This window comes from Electrona antarctica (assembly GCF_951216825.1).
Source record: "Electrona antarctica genome assembly, chromosome: 15".
Classification (NCBI taxonomy): Eukaryota; Metazoa; Chordata; class Actinopteri; order Myctophiformes; family Myctophidae; genus Electrona; species Electrona antarctica.
In genome coordinates, this window is record NC_136796.1 from 32,371,277 (window position 1) to 32,397,930 (window position 26,654).

At 41.4% G+C, this 26,654-nt stretch overlaps 3 protein-coding genes across 3 annotated transcripts; all 3 read left to right on the forward strand.

Annotated features, from left to right (window-relative positions):
* Window positions 1–218: 218 nt before the first annotated feature.
* LOC306938045 (sodium-dependent neutral amino acid transporter B(0)AT1-like) lies at window positions 219–8,776 on the forward strand (the record flags this gene model as incomplete). Its single annotated transcript, XM_079522068.1, has 12 exons — window positions 219–417; window positions 2,038–2,178; window positions 2,544–2,681; window positions 3,288–3,469; window positions 4,079–4,189; window positions 5,279–5,391; window positions 6,382–6,510; window positions 6,954–7,110; window positions 7,435–7,639; window positions 7,741–7,900; window positions 8,033–8,195; window positions 8,570–8,776. The coding sequence occupies 12 exons, from the start codon at window positions 219–221 to the stop codon at window positions 8,774–8,776; spliced, it is 1,905 nt and encodes a 634-aa protein (XP_079378194.1).
* Window positions 8,777–11,081: 2,305 nt separating this feature from the next.
* LOC306938046 (sodium-dependent neutral amino acid transporter B(0)AT1-like) lies at window positions 11,082–24,723 on the forward strand (the record flags this gene model as incomplete). Its single annotated transcript, XM_079522069.1, has 12 exons — window positions 11,082–11,277; window positions 11,936–12,076; window positions 12,233–12,370; window positions 12,478–12,659; window positions 12,748–12,858; window positions 12,974–13,086; window positions 13,238–13,366; window positions 13,599–13,755; window positions 14,058–14,262; window positions 14,815–14,974; window positions 15,296–15,458; window positions 24,577–24,723. The coding sequence occupies 12 exons, from the start codon at window positions 11,082–11,084 to the stop codon at window positions 24,721–24,723; spliced, it is 1,842 nt and encodes a 613-aa protein (XP_079378195.1).
* Window positions 18,273–23,740, forward strand: LOC306938634 (sodium-dependent neutral amino acid transporter B(0)AT1-like; the record flags this gene model as incomplete). Its single annotated transcript, XM_079522896.1, has 11 exons — window positions 18,273–18,468; window positions 19,983–20,123; window positions 20,319–20,456; window positions 20,555–20,754; window positions 20,880–20,990; window positions 21,103–21,215; window positions 21,377–21,505; window positions 21,722–21,878; window positions 22,298–22,444; window positions 22,733–22,845; window positions 23,569–23,740. The coding sequence occupies 11 exons, from the start codon at window positions 18,273–18,275 to the stop codon at window positions 23,738–23,740; spliced, it is 1,617 nt and encodes a 538-aa protein (XP_079379022.1).
* Window positions 24,724–26,654: the final 1,931 nt, after the last annotated feature.

Sequence of the window (26,654 nt, forward strand, 5' to 3'; positions counted from 1 at the left end):
CATAAATACCTTTTCAGTCCCCCTTTAAACAACACACGCTCAGGGAGCAGCAGTAGCACACAGAGATAGGGAGATAAACTATCTCCCGGGGATTTAAGGTGAAGGACATTCACCATTTTTGCACATCTATTTTGGCCAGAGAGATAGAGATCTAACAGAAGAAAGTCTGGATTACTAAAACATCACAGAGTAGAGTGCATCTCACCATCAGCCACACAATGAAGCTGAAGATTCCTAACCCAGGACTGGATGATCGGATACCATCCCATCAGGAGCTGGAGAGGATGGAGAAAGAGGAAGCCGGGGACAGACCCAAATGGGACAACAAGGCCCAGTATCTGCTCACCTGTGTGGGATTTTGTGTGGGACTGGGCAATGTCTGGAGATTCCCTTACCTGTGTCAAAGTCATGGAGGAGGTAGGGTGGGATGACCTTCACCTGCATCTCAAAGATTCTGTATAGACTATAACTGTACAAATAAATGCAATATACATCCAAATAAATCTGAACTTTAAATGGAATTAAAGAACTGAAAAAACAAACAAAAAAAGAACGTATGGAGGTGAAGACTATTCTAAGTGCATGTGTGTGTGCAGATGTGTGTCTAGATCAGAGGTCCTCAAAGTGGGTTCTTGAGAGGGTTCCAGGGTCTCCCCATGAGCAAAATGAGTTAATTTAACATCCAATTCAATTAAACCACGTTTAACCTGTATTTATTTTACAGCTATTCTAAAATAGAGAAAAATCACAAACAGTTTAGAAAAATTTGGAACAATCCTGAAAAAACTTTAAGAACACAAAAAATAGGTCCCTGGCACTAAATATTTTGAAGGTCTGCAGCTGAATACAGTTCAATGTGGGGTCATTAACATGAAAATGTCTCAGAGCCACTGGCCTAGAGTCTAGACCACATACAGTCTACAATATTTGTTTCAATAGATAAATAGAAAATTGCGTTTGTCTCTTATACAAATGCCAGTTGAGGGTAATAAATATATGCTACGATGAAATATGATTGTACTTTATTGTCCATTTACATGGAAATGTGTTTTCAGCATCAGAATAATATACATTTCACATGAAATAAAAAGTTTAAAAAGGATAATAACATTACAAAACTATAACATGTTGTCCATCCAAATAATACAACATTAATCTTCCACAAAACATCTACTAGCCTTATAGTAAATGGGCCTGATTGTTCAGGATTCAGCAGTCATGAAATGAAATGAAATGAAATGAAATCTATATTTACCCAGGGTATCTGGGCTAAGCTCAAGAACTTGTTTCCAGCCAGGCCCTGCTCATAGAACACATTTCATCGTAGTGGTTCAATGCCTTGTTCAAGGGCATTTCAGCGGTGGTAATTTTAACGTGTCGGACGGCTGATTCGAACTGGGAACCTTCCGGTATCTAGACCGCGCCGCTATCCGTTCGGCCACCGCTGCGCTTACAGTATAGTAGGTATAAAAAAAAAGTACAAATGGAAAGATGCTATCACAGCTATATTCAAAAGGGCCTTTCTTGCCTTTAACCACTTATATTAAACTCTACTCTGTTGACCGGAGCCCCCCAGGGGTCTAAACTAGGCCCTTCGGCAAAAATAGCCGCCCTAATCTACAAACTCACGTTTCGCAAAGCTTGCAGATCTGCTATTGTCAGATGGATGTTTGTCTGTTTTTGCAGAATGTTGGCCTATTATGACATGCACAGAACAGGAACTAGTCAGTGGTTCTAGTGGTTAAGGCACGTTTTTGCCAGGTAGGGGAAAAGCGCCTGGACTACATGTTCACCTACCCCTACTAAGTAGACACCTTTTCATGATTAGCTACCTCTAGGCTGCCTCTAAGCCAATGTGAGACCTACCCATAAAACCCTGCATACTCTGAACTCCGCAACGTGAAGCCGTGAACTGAGGCAGAGGCTGCGGCACACGGGCACACAAACTGATTCAACTGTAGATGTTCAGAAACAAGAGCTTTCTGCACCTGTCCTGGCAGTTATGACTGAGTCATTCTTGTTTTTTGGTCATTGCAGGAGCGTTCATGATCCCCTTCCTAATCCTGCTGGTCCTAGAGGGCATCCCACTGCTCCACCTGGAGTTTGCCATCGGCCAGCGCATGAGGAAGGGCGCTGTGGGAGTATGGAGCTCAATTAACCCATACCTGGCTGGTGTGGGTATGTATAGACCAAACCGGCCTCATTACATTTCATGAGTTCTATTATTTTTCTTTTCCCCGGTTTTTACGGTTGGTGGTTTTGGTGGAAACATTTGAATTGTTTAAATTAATTTGCAATAATCGTAATGCTGTCCATGATGTAAAAGCAGGTGTAAAGTAACTTACATTTACAGTACATTTACTCAAGTATTACTTACTACTATAAGTACAATTTTGAGGTATTTGTACTTTACCGGAGTATTTCCAATTTTCTGTACTTCTACTACATCTCAGAGGCAAATATTGTACTTTTACTCCATTCTTTTTAATTTTTAATTTGTTTTACTTACTTTTTTTAAACTTTTTTCCACCACTGTGTACAAGGTATCGCATCCATGATAGTGTCGTTCCTGGTGGGGGTGTACTACAACACCATCATGGGCTGGATCATCTGGTATCTGTTCAACTCCTTCCAGGACCCGCTGCCTTGGAGTCACTGCCCTCTCAATGTCAACAAGACAGGTATACAGCAATGAGAGATTACAGCAAGAATCTACTGTGACAAAAGGTGCATGGAGGATAACCCACATCTCTAAATTCGAAAGAAAGAAAGAAAGAAAGAAAGAAAGAAAGAAAGAAAGAAAGAGGTCTCTTAATGAAAATCTATCGTGTTTGTTGCTGTTTTTATCAGACAATATTTTTAAGGAATGTCTGCTTTATTACATTATACGCTATAAAGCCTAATTTGTACACTAGTTGCAATGAAGTATAATAATAGGCTTGAGATGTGCTAAAAGAAGATTCTACAGGTTATGATCTGACTTCAAAACTGTGATATTGTGACTGAGTTTGTGCCAGTGTGTGGCATGCATATGAATGCCACCGCCTGCAGTGCACATAGAAAAAAAAGCAAGGCCCTTAAGAAGTAGGGAAAATAGCAGATCTACAAGATCGCAACACGGCTCAAAATGACTCTTTGTGACTGTGAGCTTGTATATCTGCTATATTTACTAGTTTGGGGAAACGTCAAATCTTTGAGCTGACTACGTTTGGGAACCATTGCTGTATAGATGGAGCACAGCTACAAGTCTTGACATTGTGTGTCTGACTCTGCGGCCGCCCTGACAGGTGTGGTAGCAGAATGTGCCCAGAGCAGCACCGTAGACTACTTCTGGTACAGAGAGACTCTGAACACCTCGACAGCCATCGATGAATCAGGAGGTCTGCAGTGGTGGATGGTGATGGTTCTGGTGGCTGCCTGGACTCTGCTCTACGTCTGCTGTATCAGAGGGATCGAAACCTCAGGAAAGGTCTGAGAGGGAGTCAAATTCCACTCTATTATCTAATAATCTGATAGGCTGGCAGCTTGCCTATCTCACTCTGCCTGTGTGTGTGTGTGTGTGTGTGTGTGTGTGTGTGTGTGTGTGTGTGTGCGTGCGTGCGTGCGTGCGTGCGTGCGTGCGTGCGTGCGTACGTCACGTGCATGCTTGCATGTGAGAGAGAGAGTGCACTTGCGTTCATGTGTGTAAGAAGTTCTCTGATCTTTAGTTCGGTAAAAGTTGCAATACCACAATATAATACCATACCAGATTGTGGAACACAGGCTTAACCTGTAATACACACAATAATTTGTTTTGTATTATATGCAATGTAAATAGTAACTAATGCTGTCAAATAATTGTAGTGGGTGCACTGCGTGCAGTGTGCCTCTGAGATGCAGCGCAGTAGAATTATTACGTTGACAAAAATGGAAATACTCAAGTAAAGCAATAGTTTCTCAAAATTGTACAGTATACTTAAGGAAATGTACTTAGTTACTTTCCACCACTGCCAGAGCATGCGATTTGATTCTCTCTCTCTCTCTCTCTCTCTCTCTCTCTCTCTCTCTCTCTCTCTCTCTCTCTCTCTCTTCTCTCTAGGCTGTATACGTCACGTCCACTCTTCCATATGTGGTGCTCACCATCTTCCTCGTAAGAGGTCTGACTCTCAAAGGCTCTTGGGCGGGCGTCCAGTTTCTCTTCACTCCAGATGTAAGAATGTTAGCCAGCCAATCAAATAACTATTGATTAACCCCTTTAAAAGACTCAAGAATCATGTCTTCTCTAGGTCGTCCTCAGACAAGCCTTCCATCGTCGCCTCCAGTCATCCCGGTTCTCCATACATCCGGCCAGCTCGTTGGTGCTTTGCGCTCCTGCATCTTTCTTGAGTACATCCACATGTGTTAGTATGGGACGTCCGCGTGACCGGTGCCTATGTGTTGGTTCCCACAGCACCAGTTTGCTGGCTGGGAGCTCTTGGTGTCTTTGGCAGTGTCCTGCGAGTCTCATTCTCCTGGCTGCTATTTTGTCGCTCACCCTGAATATTCGGGCATACAGATTCTCGTTGGTAACATGTGTACTCTTGCTGATGTTGAGCACTACACATAACATTCTGGTGTAGCACCCGTCTAGAGCCTTCTGCAGAGTTGGCTTCAGGGTCCAGCATTCACTGCCATAATAGAACAGATTCTACCGTCGCGTAGAAGAAACTGAGTTTGATTTGTCGGGGGAGGTTGGAGTTCCATACACTGGCCATGCCATTCAGGGCCCTCCATGCAAGTGCCTTCCTCACTTTTAGATCTTGCTCTGTTGAGTTGACCCATGAGCCCAAGTACTTGAAGTCATTGACTTCCTTCAGAGCAGTGCCTCCTGTTGTTGTGAGAGGTGGATGTTCCGTTTGGATGTTCAGCCGAAGGCCAACCTTGGCACACTCATACTCCACTCTGCTCAAGAGCTCCTGTGCTTGCTCCATGATGTTGGAGAGCAGGCTTATGTCATCCGCTTAGTCTAGGTCTGTCAGGACTACTACAGGGTGTCTTCTTGACCTCCTTGGCGTAAGAGTGAGGCCAACTTGGCCAAGATCCTCGTGTCTCTTTGCACACTTCTATTGAAACGTAAAGAAAAGTAAAAAAGAGCAATCTAATTGTGAAAGTATAATGCTGTTATGAGATAAGTTTCAAGAATTCAAGAAGAGAAGGCATGTAATCATGCTGTCACACCAGTGTTAAAACAACTACTTATAAAGAGTCTAACTCTGCATCAGTTGTCTTCTATGTGTGTTAATTGTCCTTTCTCTGTTAGGTAAATGAGTTGATGAACCCTGCAACATGGTTGGATGCAGGTGCCCAGGTGTTTTATTCCTTCTCATTGGCCTTTGGAGGCCTCATCTCCTTCTCTAGCTACAACTCTGTTCAGTAAGTACCATCAATGTAGACCGGGTCTATGCCCTTAGTAATCTTATCAAAAAAAGCGCTCATGAGAGCTCTACCTAGCAAGCCAAATGACGTCATGATGACGTTATGACGACGTCCTCCAGTGACTCCGGTGACGTTCAGGACTGCAGATGTGAGGACTAGGCCAGATCACAGCCATATGGGGATGATCTTTACGTCATTTCCAGGACGTCTTCACCAGTCAAAATAATATAGCTTATTCTGGGTTAGAGCGGACTAGTTATGATATGACTTAGGTTGATCTGGCCTCTATTGGACTCTCTGATTGATCCAGGGACGTCTGTCTTAGTTGGCAGAATTTATGTTTGTTGAAATCAGGTGATATTCTGGGCCAGATCTGACTAGTCTTGGTTTGACTTGATTTGGCCCCAATAGAGACGTCACTAATTTGTCCAGGTCCTGACTGTGCTTACTGGGTATAGTCGTTTCCCGCACTTTCTCACTCCCATTGCGTCAAACGGGCAACGAGTTGGGGCAGGGTTTGTCCATGCGACACCCATTTGATGTGAAGTGACTCATGTTGCTTCTGGGGACTGCGGAAGGTCCCGTGGGCAGCTGCTTTGCCTAATGGCACTTCTGCAGTCCCCAGTGGACGGGTGTACCGGAAACAATGAAAAGTGACATTACTGGGGAGTCACGTTGTGTCGAACAGGTATGCCCCAACTCGTCACTATGAGAGTGATATGTTGCTTTGTACATATACAAATACCGGTACATCGATCATGTACACACATATGCACGTGCACAAGCGCTCGCACACACACACACACACACACACACACACACACACACACACACACACACACACACACACACACACACACACACACACATACACGCACGCGCACGCATGGACGCTAGCATTCATGAACAACTCTCTGCTAACTAGGGTTAGCAGGATCAACCAGGAGCTTTGGATTATTGATTCCTCTCATGGTCACTGTTTTCCAGCAACAACTGTGAGCAGGATGCGGTTATCATCTCCATCATCAACGGCTGCACTTCTGTGTACTCTGCAACTGTCATCTATTCCATCATTGGCTTTAGGGCCACAGAGAAATTTGACGACTGCGTGGATCTGTGAGTCTTAGTATTTTTTTGTTAGACGATGTTAGACACCTTTTCTTTTTCAATTCCATTTAAAACTATTGATGAACACAGGTTCACTTGTCCCTTTTGTTGAAGTGCGTCGTATATTTGCTATAGAGGACCACATTTTCACCCACACAGAACACAGGCAACAGAATATAGACCAAATACGAGATACAGTACAGTATATAATTCCTTTAGAATTCAAACAAGCACCATACATTTCTGGTGCCATTAATGTTTCTTCTATGGATACACACAAACATAACACAATATGTTACATAGTACAATAGTGTGTGCGTGTCAGTAAAATATCATCATCAACATTTAAGCCCATCATCACTACAGAGACTTGATCACAAATGTAGCTGATGCCACGAGATTTATCTTTAAATCAGTGGCTGATCTAAATTCCATGTATTTCTTTTCCACAGCAACATTTTAAAGTTGACGAATGCTTTCAATTATCCCGAAAACAACATCACAGTGGACAACTACAGTGATACGTTGACCTACCTCAATCAGACAAATCCAGGCATCATTGAAGGGCTGGATCTCAGAGAGTGTAGTTTGAAGTTTTTCCTCAGTCAGGTCTGTCATATAAAACAATAACAAGAAAACTGTTTTATGGTTTACATCTGTTCAAATGTAGGCTATTAACTGTTTAAATCCTCAACATCTTATTCACTATCTGCTCAGAACAGGTGTAGGGTTTTGACAGAAACAAAAGTCATATATGTGTTTATGGAGATTTTCCAGTAATAGTAGTGATTATGTGTTTGCATTGATACGGTAACATACAGTACACACTATGTGACAGGAATATTTCATTGCAGAAACTCTGAAGTATACATGTATGCACAAATCACAATACTGTTTTTGCATCTGTTCTGCCTCTATTTTGTCTTTGGCCAGGGTGTGGAAGGGACAGGTCTGGCATTCATTGTATTCACAGAAGCTATCATAAAGATGCCTGTCTCTCCTATCTGGGCCATCCTCTTCTTCGTCATGCTCTTCTGTCTGGGGCTGTCCACCATGTTTGGCAATATTGAGGGATGCGTGGTCCCCTTACAAGACCTAAATATTTTACCTAAAAGATGGCCCAAAGAGATTTGTACCGGTAATTTACTTGAAGTCTTAACATGAATCATTGACTTTACTTCATTGACAGCTTTTGATGAGTAAAACTGCTAACCCAGAAATAATATGATTTAATCTCAGGTGTCACATGTGCAGTCTCCTTCGTTCTTGCCCTCATATTCGCCCAGCGATCTGGGAACTACTGGTTAGCTCTGTTCGATGGATTTGCCGGGTCTATACCTCTCCTGGTCATCGCTTTCTGTGAGATGTTTTCAGTCATCTATATCTACGGTGTGGACAGGTGAGCCAACATCCACCGGTGCAATCTTTAGTGCCGGTGCTTCAATCAAACAATAAAAGTACTCGGATGTTTTAGACAGTTATAAGCTATCGGTGGTGTGCTGCGTTCAGCTAATGCTTCTTCCTCAACTAGGTTTAACGAGGACATAGAGTTTATGATTGGCCACAAGCCCAACATCTTCTGGCAGGTGACGTGGAGGTTCGTCAGTCCAGTCATTATGGCAGTGATTTTGGTTTTCTACCTCGTAACCCAAGTCAGCAAGCCTCTCGACTACCTGGTCTGGGACCCAGATGCGGTAAGTGGTGCTGGATCTGATTTATTACTAGGCTATTTATTAGTAAAAGTAACAATACCACAAAGTAGAAATACTCTGTTACAGATAAAGTGGAGTATAAGTATAACGTTTTTTTTTTTCAAATAAATGAAAATACTTGAGTAAAGTAAAGGTTCCTCTGAATCGTACTTATGTACAGTATTAATAGTACAGTTAATTTCCATCACTGGTGGTAAGTATTCACAATAGTACATGTAAATTATATATAATTTACAGGAATTCAGTAAAGTGAGTGTAAGAAAATTAATTAATTCATTTATTTTATTGTTGAAATGTTAATGGTCTTACTGAAATTTTGCTTTTAATACTGATATCCCCCTTCATTCCGTCCACAGCCGGAGTTCCCCGCCCTGGTAGACCGTCCATTTCCTCCCTGGATCTATGTTATTATTTTCATCTTGGCTGGAATCCCCAGTCTGTCAATTCCAGGATACGCTATCTTCAAGTTGATAAGCAACAAATGCTGCAATAAGGAGAGCAGGGAAGACACCATCAGCACCGTTTCTGCCAAAATACAAATGAGTGAAAAACTTAAAGTGTAAATATCAGATACTAGTGAAACCTATAGTTAATTTAATCTAAATAAAAAGTTTCTGATACCGTACTTGATTTACTTTTCCGCACCGAAATTGCTGATCTAAAAAGCTCACGTTGCATAGCTTGTAGATCTGCTATTTTTGTCACGGGACACCGTTGCTCAACGGCATGAGAGTGTACTGTAATGTCAAAATAGATCCCATTTGGGACCATTATTCTCAGGGTTAAATTAACAGTGAGGATTTGTCAGTGTACTGTTTAAACGAATGTTTGTTCGAAACATGGGCGCACAAGTTCTTGGTGTTATTGCTACTGTATTTGTATTGCCATGGTTATGTTCTGGACTTTAAAACCATGTGGACATTGACCTGTGAGTGAAGTCACAGCAATTATCATTTAATTTTAGTAGTAAATGTCAACTTGACTCTTTATTAGCATCAATGTTTTTTTTAATAATTAATTCAAATGTAGATGCCAATGCTTTTCAATGGGTTTGTTGTGACTGCGCCCTTACACAATAAAACCTGACCTCTAGGAATGTAATGCTTCCTGTGTGATAGCCTTTCACATTTCAAGTACAATTGTACATCACTAAATGACATGGTTTATTTAATGTGCATGTGCTAAATACAACATAAAAGAAATGTATAGCAATTTAATCTCTGTTTGATAAAATTTATGAAAGTAAGGCTCTGGGAGTTGTTTTACAACAGAATATTATATTCCTAAGAAAACGGGTTTAAACCCGACTTTAAGAGTGGGGCATTTGTTTTTGTTGAAAGAACTGTTTAGTTTGTTTGTAGTCCTGTGTGTGTGTGTGTGTGTGTGTGTGTGTGTGTGTGTGTGTGTGTGCGTGCGTGCGTGCGTGCGTGCGTGCGTGCGTGCGTGCGTGCGTGCGTGCGTGCGTGCGTGTGTAAAGTTTGTAGATGTTGAATACACTTATTGTAAGTCGCTTTGGATAAAAGCGTCTGCTAAATGACTGTAATGTAATGTAATGTAATGTAATGTAGATGTTTGTAGATGTTTGTCATATAGGAATACTGTGTTGCGTACTGTATATTTCCTGTACAGTTCTATAGTGCCAAACACATTGCTGTTGCACTTAATAAGCAAGCAAGCACTGATGTCTTAATGATTGTTATGTCTCTCACAAGTTTAAAATGAAAGTAATAAAAAGATATGTTCAGAAATGATTGGCTAAATGTAAACACTTCTTGAGATTAGTACATGTTTTTCATCCATTAGTCTATGAATAGCATCCGCCTGTCCCTGGCCCAATGTGGCCCATGGCTCTGAATGTAACACAACCTTAATAACTTAGTGTATAGCCCTACTTTTTCCTGTCAATAATGGCTGCCGTGAAAAATATCTAATGCTGCATCTGCAGAACTAGTCATTGTTACATTCTAGAAATACAGTCATATTTACTCTATAGTCTATACTGTATGCTGTAGTAATTTGCATGACCACAGCCAGAAAGAAACATCTTTCAAAACCAAAATATTTTGTCCAGATAATCTAGTGATTGATCACTCACTGAAAAGTAAATGTTCATTTGGCACAATTTTATGCCCAGTTAGGTTGATCATGAAAAAAAGCTCATATACTGTATGTTCCCATTCTATAATCTTCATGGAATAACATTGCCAAAAGTAATGAAGAGCTTTAGCTATAGCTATAGTTTGTTAGCACCTCCTTGATGTTGCTGGAGGTTCCTCTATAATGGACACAGCTGGTAGATGCATGCGTGTTTATTGTGTCGAGCAACATGGTACAAAGTACAAACCAGAGCAGATGGAACTATGCTGTCATCATGAGGGTCTTTCTGTTGAGTGTGTGGGGGGATGGATGGCTGATTTACAGAATGAGTCCCTCGACTATACCATTCTTTCCTGTTTGCGTAAAGTTGCTCATATGAGCTCAAAAAGCTATTAAAAACTATTCTATAAAAGTAGCACCAATCTCTTTTTCACAATCATTAAGTAAGCTATATTAATTATTATCAAGTGTGTATCTGTTACACACTGGACTTAGAACCTGTAAAGAGCTGCTGAATGGCCAGTGAAGTAAGGAAATAGGGGGTTAAGGTGCAAAGTTGCAGGAAGAGAAAAGATATAACTTCTACTGTATGGGCCTGAATTGCTAACAAATCACACTCACACAGAAGCTAACTTTGCATAACTCTAATCTAGTCCTTCAGTCATGCAGTAAAAGTGTGAGAGAGACTCTGTTTCAGACACTGCACTACACAGTATAGGCTATCACAGTATCAACTGCATTGTCTCACTGACTGAGGTGGAACGCTGCACAATGAGACTGGTGTTTCCAAATCCGGGTCTAGATGACCGAATCCCCTCTCACCAGGAGCTGGAGGAGCTGGAAAAGGGAGAAACCGACAGGCTCAAATGGGACAACAAAGCACAGTACATCCTCACCTGCGTGGGCTTCTGCGTAGGGCTGGGCAACGTGTGGCGCTTCCCTTACCTGTGCCAATCCCATGGAGGAGGTAAGATGGCATGGGGGGAGGGGGGTGGGGGGTGGTCTGTTAAGCTGACAAAGCACTGTCAGTGTCATAAAAAAATCATTTAAATTGTGTAAGTTACTAGCAATGTAAATAATCATTCAGTCTTTACAGTTTTCAAACATGCAAAGCTAAAGCATCTTACAATGCCTCCAATGGTTATAAAAACAAATTATATATTTCCTTCTAAACACTCAATCATGTTTCCAAATCCAATGACGGATGTTGTAAACCTTTTTTAACAATCAACTTTCAAGTCAACACAATCTAGAAGACATATTACTCTTTTGTGCCAGGGGCAGGAGGATGAGTGACTTATTCAATGACACACAGGACTGTCCTACAGGTGGTATTAATGATTCATAGAGAGTTGAGGAACAGAGACCCTATGGGCTAACCATGTTGCAGCTGAAAGCTGCATGGACAAACATTTCCTTTTCCCTTTTATTTTTTTGTTCATTTTACATTTCAATATACTAGACTAATTTAAAGTTATAATAGGCTAAATGGGTGCTGAGGATTGGAGTGTACACGGCTTGATGAGGTCAGCATGAGTGTGCAGGGTTTGATGAGGGCCCAGGTAGGGCCTACTAAAAAGGCCTACTAAAATTGTAGGATAATCCAGGATGTCTCCACTTTTCAGGAGCTTTTATCATTCCCTACCTAATCCTGTTGGTTCTGGAGGGAACACCTCTCCTACTGTTAGAGTTTGCCATTGGACAGCGCCTCAGAAAGGGCAGTGTGGGAGTGTGGCGGGCCATCCATCCTTGCTTGACTGGTGTTGGTAAGTATAGCTAAACGTCAATCATATAATGCATTAATCATAAGAGCTAAGCAATGGCCTTACGACTTGCAACAACAATACAAAGACTTTGTAACTTATACTGTAAATCAGGCATTAGGTTATGATTTTGCAGTCAAAGGTACACCCATCACTCAGGTATAGCCTCGATGATGGTATCCTTCCTGGTTGCCCTATACTACAACACCATCATCGCCTGGACCATCTGGTATCTTTTCAACTCTTTTCAGGGCTCCCTTCCTTGGTCCCAGTGTCCATTCAATGACAACGGCACAGGTAATTGAATATACAGTACATATATACCTATTCTTAACAAAGATGGATATAGAGATGCTGTCTACTTTGTCCACTGCAGCCAGACAGTATTTTGTCACCACCTACAGGCCTTTTGCCAGAGTGTGAGCAGAGCTCCCCGACAGATTACTTTTGGTACAGATCGACTTTGAACAGTTCAGCGTCTATATCAGATTCTGGAGGCTTGCAGTGGTGGATAGTACTGTGTCTCGCGTGCGCCTGGATGGTCCTCTATGTCTGTTGCATCAGAGGGATTGCCTCAACAGGCAAGGTCAGTTAAGGTCTTAGTCATGTACATGAATGTTAAGTTGATATGTACACATATAACTGTTATATTTCTTCCCCCCTAATGACCTCAGGCCGTTTACATCACATCCACCCTGCCTTATGTCGTACTGACCATCTTCCTGATCCGAGGGCTAACTCTAAAAGGCGCCTTTAGTGGAATCACATTTCTCTTCACCCCAGATGTAGGTGGTTTGATTGTCACTCCAAAAAGCTATTGAAAGTATTGTCTGCCATACATCTTCAATCTCCGATTTCCAAGTTAATGCAGACTCAGAGCAACGTTTTGTATGCCTTCAGATAGATGAACTGATTAATCCAACGACTTGGCTGGACGCAGGCGCGCAGGTTTTCTATTCATTCGGTTTGGCATGGGGTGGTCTCATCTCCTTCTCCAGCTACAATCCTATTCAGTAAGAGATGTGCATCTTTGTACTGTTTTACAACCATAGCGGTTTGAAGTCTGAAGGATTAAAAATATATGATAGCCACACTTTATCATCATACCTAAAATGTATGTTGTTTTGCCATGTTCTTCTATCGTTACTTATATTCTTACTATAGCAACAACTGCAAGCAAGACGCCTTGATCCTGTCTGTGGTCACCGGATGCACCTCTATCTATGCCGCCACGGTCATCTACTCTGTCATTGGATTTAGAGCCACAGAGAATTATGATGCCTGTATGGAAGGGTGAGTTTAGAACAAAATCACATACAGCTTCCCACTGTCACGACATGTGCAGCTGAAAGTCTTTCAAATATTTCAAGGTTTTTAAGTATTCTTCTGCCCCAGGCTGGCAGAGGAAGCGTAGCGCCCAGGATTACATTAGATAATTGACACTGGGTGAAAAAATGGGTTGTAAATGGGATAAAAATGATAGAATAGACAATGTAATCCTTTGGTGTAATTTATTTCTCTCCAGGAACATAATAGCGCTGTTAAATGGATTTGATCTTGCTGAGAGCAGCATCACTTCAGACAATTACGAGACTGTTTTGAACCAACTGAACAGCTCCGATCCAGAAGTTGTTCACAGACTAAACATTAAAACCTGTGACTTGCAGAAGCTACTGAGTGAGGTAACCACTGTTATACTACATTATTACAACCTTGTAATTCTTCTTTTAAGAACCTACCTTTATTGCAAATTACCATAATACAAGGTAATTGAAATATAAAGACAGTTCCCTATGTACAGTAAGTACGGAAAAACTAGCCTACCTCCATCCATCACCTTAAAGCTATCCTGTCAGTGCCGGGAATCAAACCAGCAACCTTTGAGTCACTGGTCAACCAGCCATATGTATGTTCAAGGATAACCTGCAATGACATAATTTGTATTTTCTTATCCGGTTCGTAACCATGAAATGTGTTTCTCCAGGGTGTGGAGGGAACAGGTCTGGCATTCATTGTATTCACAGAGGCCATCACCAAGATGCCCATCTCGCCTCTCTGGTCCGTTCTGTTTTTCATCATGCTCTTCTGTCTGGGTCTGTCCAGCCTGTTTGGTAACATCGAGGGAGTCGTGGTTCCCTTACTGGACCTAAACATATTTCCCCGAAAGTGGCCCAGAGAAGTTTTAACTGGTGAGTGCTTTGAGCTCAGCCCATGCAGTATCTAAGATCAACTATCCATAAACAAGAATTGATCAATTATCAGCCTTATTATATCTGCAGAATTGTGCTATGAAATGTAAATCTGTGTCTATATGTATTTGTGTGTGTGTATGTGGAAACAAATTAAAGCACTGCACAAAGTCAAAGGTCCTACTAAAAGCATAGTAAACCTGACCAAAATTAATATAATCTGTCTCTGCCGTGGCGCGCTGTGATGTTTTGTGCTCACTCATCCATGTAGCCCTGTCCAGTTGAAACTATACATCTCTTTTGTAATCTTTACACACACACACACACACACACACACACACACACACACACACACACACACACACACACACACACACACACACACACACACACACACACACACACACACACACACACACACACACACACACACACACACACACACACACACACACACACACACACACACACACACACACACACACACACACTAAAATCCAGACTATGAATAGGCCTTAAATTGCCACTACCAATTGCCACTTTGTTTGTCAGGTCTAACATGCATTGTGGCCTTCATCATTGCCCTCCTGTTTGCTCAGCGGTCAGGGAATTACTGGCTTGCTCTCTTCGACAAATTTGCTGGCTCCATCCCCCTTCTGATCATCGCCTTCTTTGAGATGATAGCGGTTGTCTACATCTATGGCATAGACAGGTTAGTGGCATAGCATCTTCATTGTATGCAATCCACTTCAAAAATAAGAAAATATATTTTTGAACATTGTGTCCACACGTTTTTTTAAATGAACTGCATGGCAATTTATTGACATTGTTGTTTTTTACATGTAGGTCTTCAATAGCAATAGGCTACTACTATACTACTACTACTAGTAATAATAATAATAATAATAATAATAATAATAATAATAATAATAATAATAATAATAATAGATGTAATAATTACAATAATAATAATAATAATAGTAATAATAATAATAATAATAATAATAATTAATAAATATATATTGGTTCTCAGATTCAATAACGACATGGTGTTCATGATTGGCGAAAAGCCTGGCATCTACTGGCAGGCCACATGGAGAGTCATCAGTCCTCTCATAATCATTGTCATCTTCCTGTTCTACCTGGTAACCGAATTTCAAGAGGAGCTCACCTACCTGGTCTGGGACCCCAACTCTGTAAGCGAATGAAAATATTTTATAGTTTTCTTATCCTGTTTTTGTGTTTTTCCTCCTTTCCTTTTCAACCTTCTTGTCAGCTGCTTTGTTTTGCTCTTATAATTCTCTTCATGTTGCCACCCGAGGATGTTATTCCTCTACAATTCAATATCTTATCACATACCAGTTGCGCTTGGTGAGGGGAATGATACAAGAACAGTAAGGATGATAAGTCATATCAGCTGTGCGGGGCCGATTACTGTTACCGGCGGTGTGATATGATAGAATTCCCAGCTTAGCAGACAAATAGTGGAGTAAAAGTATATTTGGAGTAGTATTCAAAAATGTAAATACTCAAGTAAAGTAAAAGTACTGCAGAATTGCAGGCCCTTCCACCATGTAGCTACTGTATAATTAATCACAATATTTGTATACAATGTGATTTCATTTACAGTGATGTTTTGCATTCATACAATTCCTTTATTGTTGAAATGATATTGGTCTTCATAATTATTATTAATGTTATTACTGTAATTTACTTTTAATCCTGATATTCTCCACAGCCGGAGTTCCCCGCCCTGGCAGAGCGTCAATTTCCTGCCTGGATATATGTTATTATTTTCATCTTGGCTGGATTCCCCAGTCTGTCAATTCCAGGATACGCTATCTTCAAGTTGATAAGCAACAAATGCTGCAAAAAGGAGAGCAGGGAAGACTCCATCAGCACTATTTCTGCCAAAATACCAATGAAATGAGTGTAACGGTGAAAGTGTAGATAGGCCTATATATTTTCCCTTCAAAATCCTCAGTTAATTTCATTCTGAAGCCTCATTTATACTATAATACATGAATACTATAATATTAAATAAATATGCCTACTGTTTCGTTTCTGACTCAGAGAGTGTAGGCCTACTATATGAACGGTCCTTTCTGTTTGACGATAATAGCCCACATAATGTCCTAATTTCAAGTAAAACACAGACTTTGCTTATCCAATGCTAATGGGTCTCTTGCGAATATAGGGCTTTTGTCTGTGATGTACAGTAAAGATGACGGGGAGTAGGCCGTTTTTGGAGTGCACTGAGCATGCACTGAGCAAAACAAACACGGAAATGTTGCTGCATGTATCCCTTTTAAATTATACCAGAACCTGGAGTCAGAAAGGCAGAACCCCCTCTATGAGGATTTCCTGTTTTTGGCTATAGGCCTATAGAAGTGTATATTGGTACGTCTCTAAATGTTATGATGATGAATTGAAAACGGTGGACCCTCTTGTAAACAAGTGTAATGCTTTATTATGGTGTCGTCCACTCACAGTTAACAGTTTTGTATTGAGTTGTGCTTGAAATGTACTGTAATTCTGCAAACTGTTAATAAATACTTACGATCAATCAACAGATTAGGAACATTTACAGGCACCCATATCGTCTTATGGATATTTGATGAGGTCAGTGTCGTCATCTTCATATACTGTATGGAGATGGCCATGCCATATATGGTGGCGTGATGTGTCACGAGGCGTGACCATATATGGAGGTGTGATGTCACGAGGCGTGACCATATATGGAGGTGTGATGTCATGATGCGTGACTATATATGGAGGTGTGATGTCTTGAGGCATGACCATGTATGGAGGCGTGATGTCACGAGGCGTGACCATATATGGAGGTGTGATGTCACGAGGCGTGACCATATATGGAGGTGTGATGTCATGAGGCGTGACCATATGGAGGTGTGATGTCTACTTCCGGTTGACTGGAGATGTGGCTTTTCAAAATAAGAGCTCGACTGGAAAAAATGCTGGCGTGAATTAGATCCTAATTTTTCATTAAATGCTAGCGCTGTAAGGGTTAATAGCGGAGGGGTGGGGCTAACGCTCCGGTTCGGCCTCTATCCTTTTATTACTCTATAGTGCACTGCAGTGCTGACTGAGTGGAAAACAAGTTGGACCAATGGTTTGCGGCAGCGTGTACAATGCCCATACATCATCAACATGACGTCAGCAGTTTGCTGACGATATCAGGGATCCCCTTACCTCCACATTTAGTCACTTGGTTGTTAGTGGGTGGTACATTTCCCCAATATTACATAAAACTTAAATTGAGGGAGCAGAATTTGCAACTGAGGGTGCATGCCAGGCCACCTCTGGCACCCCATCGCCACACCTGGAACCCTGCATGGCACCGGGTGACCGGGTCTGGAACCCTGCATGGCACCGGGTGACCGGGTCTGGAACCCTGCATGGCACCGGGTGACCGGGTCTGAGTTTTAATAAATCCAGTTGGTCAAGTGAGCTCAAAAGGCCACTAAAAGTCTAAATTAAACTATGTGATGTAAGTACAGTTGGGTGCCACCGATATTGTCCCTTATCATTTGACCCATTTAGGCCTGACCTCAAAACTTTTAAAAATCCTTCTAAATCCTGAAAAAATCCTTCTAAATTTTCACGATTTTTCAAAAATAGCAGACCTACAAGCTCGTAGCGCGCCACTCGGTGGCGCGCTATGAGCTTGTAGATCTGCTATTTTTCAATAGCTAAATTATAACATAATGTTTAAAACACCAAAAGGGGTTCCCGCCCAAAATGGGTTAACTGTCCTTTTGCGCAGGTGTACTCATTATAATTAAGTGTGTATCTGTTTTTCACTCTGGACTTAGAAAGAACTGTTGAATGGCAAGTGGGGTAAGTGAAGGAAGGGGTTAATGTGTGAGGTTGCAGGAAGATAAAAGATAAAAAACGGTTTTATCTACTGTGAGAACTGGTTTTCAGATACTAGGTACTGTACCTACAGTATCAACTGCATTGTCTCACTGACTGAGGTGGAACGCTGCACAATGAGACTGGTGTTTCCAAATGCGGGTCTAGATGACCGAATCCCCTCTCACCAGGAGCTGGAGGAGCTGGAAAAGGGAGAAACTGACAGGCTCAAATGGGACAACAAAGCTCAGTACATCCTCACCTGCGTGGGCTTCTGCGTAGGGCTGGGCAACGTGTGGCGCTTCCCTTACCTGTGCCAATCCCATGGAGGAGGTAAGATGGCATTGGTAGGGTAGTGATGGGGGATACAGTATTTTAAGCTGTCAAAGCATAGTGTCGTACAAATAATTAAAATTGTAATATCTTAAGTTACCAGCTATTAAAATATTCAGCCTTTTCTGCTTTTCATCACATGCAAGGCTAGAGCAGATTTACATATTACTCTTTAGCCCAAGTGGGACATAACGGCTTCTAATTTAGCAATGTCGATTATGATGTGAAAAATGAATGTCCAAGAATTGGTTTACATGTCTGCAGAGATCTTGCAGAGCCTCCAATGGCTAATCATTGGAGGCTAACATTTCCCAATAATACTTTTTTGTTACATTCAACTTTCAACATAACCTAGAAGACATTATTTTATGCCAATGGCATTGTGAATCTTTGACATAAATGACACAGGATTAGAAATACCAAGTGGTCTGATTCAGAGTGTTAAGGAACATTTCCCTTTTCTTTTGTTTTTGCATGTTCACATTCCAATATAGGCTAATGTAAAATTATGATAAGTGGGTGCATGTACAGTAGACCCAAACATTCCAGTGTTAACAAGACAAACATTTTCAACGATAGCCTGTATTGGTGACTTCAGTTTATAGAGCTGTCAGGAAATAATGCTACTGCGTATTCCAGATCATGAGTACAAATAAAACAGTGATATTGGGTTCAAATATATGTGATATTGTAATTGGTAATTTCAATAAGTTATTCATGCATGGCTTCCATGTCTCCTCCCAAGTGACAAATGGGGAACTAGACAGGTACTGTATCACACCATGCACCTTATCAGCTAATGGTGGTAAAAGACCCTGAAGTTTATCTTCCATCTGAAATAGTTAAACCACGTGCAAAAACTCCACACTGTGTGTAGGGAATGTGAAGCATGTGGTCACAATGCATTGATAAAAAAGAAGGGGGGGGTCCAACACCATTGTTAAGTTTGCCAACGGCAAAGTGTTAATGGGCCTGATATCAAACAACGAGGAATAAGGGCCTAGGAGGTGGAACATCTGTCGTGGCAAGTAAACTGCACCTTCCTGAATTTAAAGGAAACTAAGGCAATAATTGTGGACTTCTAGAAGAAAAAGCAGAGGTCATACATGTACATGCCACTCTCGAGTGATGGGACACCAGTGGAGAGAGTAAGCAAGCCGCTTCACTTCAAGGAGCTGTCCTGGAGTATGCACACAGAGTATGTGGCAAAAAGGCGAAGCATCTCCGACAAGGAAATCCAAGGTGTCACAGAAAATCTTGAAGTCCTGACAAGAGCTTATAGTAATCAAATCCTTATGAAGGTGGTGCGTTGGGCTGAATGTAACACAGGGAGCCCCGGCCCCCTGACTCCATTGTTGGATTCATACAACGACAGATGCCTGAGGATAATACTATATACCTGTAAATAACTAATGATTTCAGATTAACAGAATTCAGCTATTAAAAGACACATTTAATGTCGGAATTTCGGCCTACTGCACTGTAAAATAATCCAGGATGTCTCCACTTTTCAGGGGCTTTCGTCATTCCCTACCTCATCTTGTTGGTTCTCCTGGGAACACCTCTCCTACTGTTAGAGTTTGCCATTGGACAGCGCCTCAGAAAGGGCAGTGTGGGAGTGTGGCGGGCCATCCATCCTTGCTTGACTGGTGTTGGTAAGTATAGTTAAACGTCAATCATATAATGCATTAATCATAAGAGCAAAACAATGGCCTTACTGTATGTTACAGACATACCATCTCAACATATTGTAATTTATGCTTATTCTCCAATCTCCACCATATGACAAAGTGGCTATAAATCAGGCTTTAGGTTATGATTTTAAAGTCAAAGGTACACCTATCACTCAGGTATAGCCTCGATGATGGCATCCTTCCTGGTTGGTATATACTACAACACCATCATGGCCTGGACCATCTGGTATCTTTTCAACTCTTTTCAGGACTCTGTTCCTTGGTCCCAGTGTCCATCGAATGACAACGGCACAGGTAATTGAATACACAGTATATACTGTAATTATAAACATCTATACCTTTCTTTCTCTGTTGTGTACGTAGAAATCAAACTATGCCACCATAGCAGACAGTATTTTGTCACCACGCAGGTCTTTTGCCAGAGTGTGAGCAGAGCTCCCCAACAGATTACTTTTGGTACAGAGTGACTTTGAACAGTTCAGCGTCTATATCAGATTCTGGAGGCTTGCAGTGGTGGATAGTACTGTGTCTCGTGTGCGCCTGGATGGTCCTCTATGTCTGTTGCATCAGAGGGATCAGCACAACAGGCAAGGTCAGTTAAGGTCTCAGTCATCTACATGAATGTTAAGTTGATATGTACACATATAACTGTTATATTATTATACCCCTCTGATGGTCCCCTTCCCCCCCCCCCCCCCCCCCCCCTAATGACCTCAGGCCGTTTACATCACATCCACCCTGCCTTATGTCGTACTGACCATCTTCCTGATCCGAGGGCTAACTCTAAAAGGCGCCTTTAGTGGAATCAAGTTTCTCTTCACCCCAGATGTATGGTTTGATTGTCACTCAAAAGCTGTTCAAAGTACAGTGCATTGCCTGCCATACATATTCAATCTCTAATTTCCACATTAATCCAGAGCAACGTTTTGTATGCCTTCAGATAGATGAACTGATTAATCCAATGACTTGGATGGACGCAGGCGCGCAGGTTTTCTATTCATTCAGTTTGGCATGGGGTGGTCTCATCTCCTTCTCCAGCTACAATCCTATTCAGTAAGAGATGTGCATCTTTGTACTGTTTTATTATGACCATAGTGATTTTGAAATCTGAAGGATTTCAAAAGACTGATGATGATGATAGTCACATTTTATCATCATACCTAAAATTAATGTTGTTTTGTTTTGTCTTATTCATTTATCCTTATTCTTACTAGCAACAACTGCAAGCAAGACGCTTTGATCCTGTCTGCCGTCACCGGATTCACCTCTATCTATGCCGCCACGGTCATCTACTCTGTCATTGGATTTAGAGCCACAGAGAATTATGATGCCTGTATGGAAGGGTGAGTTCAAATCTCATACAGCCTCACACTGCAGCTGCAGTCTTTTACATACTTACTGTAGATCATTCAAGAGGTCCCCAATAGCAGAAACCATGGGCTATGGTTCCCAGTGTTCTAGTCAGTGAACGCTAGAATAGAACCAAAGGCATCATGCACTACATCTTTGATGCAATGGCTACAAAACAATAGACAATACTCTTGTTGGTATCCCCCCAGGAACATAATGGCGCTGTTGAATACATTTGATCTTGCTGAGGGCAGCATCACCCCAGACAATTATGAGACTGTTTTGAACCAACTGAACAGCTCCGATCCAGAGGTTGTTCACAGACTGAACATTAAAACCTGTGACTTGCAGAAGCTACTCGGTGAGGTAACCACTGTTATCCTACATTATTCCAGTCTTGTAATTCTTATTTTAAGAAGAATCACTTTGTTGTAAAGCAGCCTATGGTAATTGAAATGTGTAATTTTTTGCATATCCTTTAGTTCCTAGCTACACATAAACACAATTCCCTACAAAGATATTTCACTAGTTCTCACCACAGGGTTAACTGCAGTGCAGCACCACTGGAGAACTTTGGTGTTGGTGTTTTTCTCAAGAGCACTTTTGCTTGAGTTGGTAGGCACTGTTTATACCGTATAACAAGCCCCTCTCCATTCACACCCTGTCAGTGCCAGGGAGTGAGCCATGCAGCAACCTGTGTCAATGAATATCAAGACCAAGCTGCAGCCTAGCTCCCTAATTCTTATTTTATTTTACTGTATGAATTGTAACTGTATTTTTTCCAGGGTGTGGAGGGAACAGGTCTGGCATTCATTGTATTCACAGAGGCCATCGCCAAGATGCCCATCTCTCCACTCTGGTCCGTTCTGTTTTTCACCATGCTCTTCTGTCTGGGGCTGTCCACCATGTTTGGTAACATCGAGGGAGTCGTGGTTCCCTTACGGGACCTAAACATATTTCCCCAAAAGTGGCCCAGAGAAGTTTTAACTGGTGAGTGTTTTGAGCTCGATCAGCCTAGTATCTAAGAACAAATATCCATCAAATACACTGGAGTCAAAGTGTGTGTGTGTGTGTGTGTGTGTGTGTGTGTGTGTGTGTGTGTGTGTGTGTGTGTGTGTGTGTGTGTGTGTGTGTGTGTGTGTGTGTGTGTGTGTGTGTGTGTGTGTGTGTCAGGTATAACATGCATCGTGAGCTTCATCATTGCCCTCCTGTTTGCTCAGCAGTCAGGGAATTACTGGCTTGCTTTCTTCGACAAATTTGCTGGCTCCATCCCCCTTCTGACCATCGCCTTCTTTGAGTTGATATCTGTTGTTTACGTATATGGAATAGACAGGTTAGTGGTTACAATTGGTCCTACTGTATGTCACAAATACTTCCTCTTATTGTCTTCATTTTGTGCTATCCCCTGCAAAAGGGTGAATTTATTTTGTAGTGTCAGGGTAGCTCAGTCGGTAGAGCACTCACCTTTCGACCGCAAGGTCATGGGTTCGATCCCGGGCACCACCAAGTTAAGGTGGCCTTACACTAGCCGATAATCGAGCATTTGAAATCTGACAGCACCACACACTACAGGATAATCGGAGCGGGGCCGAGCAAATATCAAACATGCTTGATGTTGATCGGGCCGATCGCGCGCGGGGGGTTCCCGATTGAGTCGGGCACCCCCCGAGCATCAAAATGCCCGATTATCGGCTAGTGTAAGGCCACCTTTAGCGTATGAGGAGCACGACTTGAAGATGAGCGGTAAGTACTGGGAGCTGATGGTAGGTGTTGCGCTCCACCTCAGCATTCCATCTCCCAGAGGTCTAGCACATTGAAACAGGGATAGACTCCCGCACCCTGGCTGCTACCGACAATAAGCCTCTCTGACTTATTTATTTGACTTACTTTTTTGTAGATTAACATCAAACAACTAGCTCCTACAGTACCATAGACTGTATTAGAGCAAAAGAGTGTTTAAGAACCTTAAATCATCTGCATGGCAATGATTCAGGTTTTTCATGCATTTGTTAATTATAATTACAATATCCATTAATACATAAATATTGGTTCTCAGATTCAATAGCGACATGGTGTTCATGATTGGACAAAAGCCCGGCATCTACTGGCAGGCCACATGGAGAGTCATCAGTCCTCTCATAATCCTTGTCATCTTCCTGTTCTACCTGGTAAACGAATTTCAGGCGGAGCTCACCTACCTGGTCTGGGACCCCAACTCTGTAAGCTAATTTCCTTTTCAACCTTGTCAGCTTTGTTTTGCTCTTATAATTTTCTTCAAGTTGCCTTCTGAGGATGTTATTCCTCTACAATTCAATATCTTATCACATACCCAGCCTTTAGTTGCCCTTGGTGAGGGGAATGATACATGAACAGAGAGGATATTAAAGGTCATATCAGCTCTGGTGCCGATAACTATTAACGGCGGTGGGATAGAGTTCACAGCTGAGGAGATAATGGACTTGATTTATGATGTGAAGGAACCTAAACAGAGCAGGGAACAGCTACTGTAGCGACCTTCGGCGGTTCAACAAAATGCCATTAGGATCTGTCACGTTCTCATCTGAGGTTAGTTAATTATAATGTATGTTATGTTATGTTATGTTATGTTATGTTATGTTATGTTATTACTGTATATGAAATGACAGTGTAGATCATAATCTATTTTATCATTATGGTCTTTGTAAACAAATACAGTAAGGCTATGGGTATGTGATAAGAAAATGTTCAACCCTGAATTAATTTTGCTATTTTCACACTAAGGATCTGTGGAACCGAGTCAAATGTAATGCTTTTGCAATTCCAAGTGCTTGTCCCCAGGGGACAGGGGACCCCAGTTCAAATATTATTATTTTGGGGGGTCTGAAAAGTTTGGGAACTCGTGATCATGACCAACTCGTGATCATGCCAACCACCTATTTTACATAATTCTTCAAAAAGCTTACAAAATTTCCCCCACAATTTTCTTCTTTCTTATGTGCCAAAAATTGGGATGCCAGGGTTAAACACCATTGTCAATAGTGCTGACATGCTCAATGCGCTCATTTTATTTCTGGATGGATTTTAGGAGGAATTCCCCTCTCTGGCGTCAGTACCGTACCCACCATGGATAGCTGTGATCATCTTTATTTTGGCGGGGATCCCAAGTCTTGCAGTCCCTGGATATGCCATATGTCACTTCCTCTATGTCTATTTTCACAACAGACAGAAATGATCATGTTTGATATTTAAACATTATTATTGAAGTTGTCAAGCATGCAAGCATCATTGTTAAATGTTGCTTCCCAAGACATACAAACTTGGTGAAGCACATAGCTGAACTGTGTGTGTGTGTGTGTGTGTGTGTGTGTGTGTGTGTGTGTGTGTGTGTGTGTGTGTGTGTGTGTGTGTGTGTGTGTGTGTGTGTGTGTGTGTGTGTGTGTGTGTGTGTGTGTGTGTGTGTGTGTGCACTCATATGTACTGTATTGTCAGTATAACTGCTAAAAAACATTCATTCTTTTGTGCCTCTGGCAAAAAAAAGGATGACTTCAAATATATCAGTCATTCATTGACACACTGGAGAGGAATGAAAGCACCTCCAAGTTGTATTAATGATTTACAGAGAAATGTGTATAATGTCTAAGCCACCGTATCGTATCATACAATATGTGTTAGAAACAGAGGCAACCTTCGTTTAATCTGACCTCATTATGGGTTGTTTGAAGCTGGGTGTCAAGGTTTTCTTTCAAACGGCATGTTTTGCATCAATACATTTCACCCAGGCTGTGCTGTGCTGGTATTGAGAAAAGAACATAATACTAAAATGAATCTTGAATTGTAATCTGAGCACCTAATCCATTTAAACCCATAGTTGAACGGAGTCCTGCAGGGGTCTATATTTCCCCCTCCCTTTTCCCTCTTACACCTCTTTGCCGATAATAACTGATCTGCAGGTGTTGGGATTTTATAGATTTTCACTGTTTGTAAATAATTCAGATGTAAGACATTTGTCTGTGCATAGCTCCCTGAGTCGGTTTTAAAGGTACATGGTGGTGCATGGTACAGAAAATAAGAAAGAAAGAGGACACTTCCTATACAATAGAAAAAATAAGTAAACTAAATATGAAGAAAGAAAGAAAGAAAGAAAGAAAATACATACATACATTACATTGCACATTTTGGCCAATGTTTAGCTATTATTATCATGGAGCCCATGGACACTTTGAAATACTGAAATATCTAAAAACACAAATTCCCCACATAAAAACCCCAGGAAAGTGTTTCTTGTCTCCCAAACATCATTAAAATAAGATCTGGTTGCAAAAGGGGTGAAGTGGCCCTTTAATGGTTACACCTTTTACTGACATACAGTATGATGTCATGAGCTGTGTTTTGAACTGGATTCCTGGATTCCTACAAACACAGAAGTCATTTAATAAAATGCAATGTTCTCACAGGTGTCTGAACTCTGAGGGCAGGTTCCACAATGTCTATTTTGCACTAAACATATGTGTACTTATTCAGGATAAGTACCTGCATAAATTACGTTTTGCGCTTCATGTTGGGTTGTCACATATAGCCTATGCCGACGCACATCTATATATTACCTGTACTTGAAAATAAATAAAGTGTTTTCCTATCTGATTGAATCTGACTGTTGTGTGTAATATTTGTAATATTGCAATTTGCAAACATTCACATGATTGTATAAAAGTAAACCTATACCAAACCAGACCATTGTGTATAGCATTTTGATAGACAACATAATGCTGCCCCCTGCGGGCCCTTTGGCAGAGAGCTGCACATTACTGAAAAAACAATGCATGCATCAAACACACATTTTTCACACTCAAAAGTTCTTTCAGAGATGGTTGTCTTCCAGGTTCAACAGATTGGAATAAGTTCACCTGGCCTCCACATACTGGCAGCTCACGAGGTCAATGGTCCCCTCATGCTATCTTTCTCTTCTATCTATTGAGCAAAGTCCAAGCGGAGCTCACCTGCAATACCTGGTCTAGGACCCCGACTCTGTAAGGCATAGTTATTATTAGTAATGTATTAAAATTATTGTTAAAAAAAAACATTAAAACATCCAAACTAAATTTTAAAGTAACAGCTTCAACAAGCTCACAACTCATTGTGATGCGTTGAAAGCTTGTAGATATT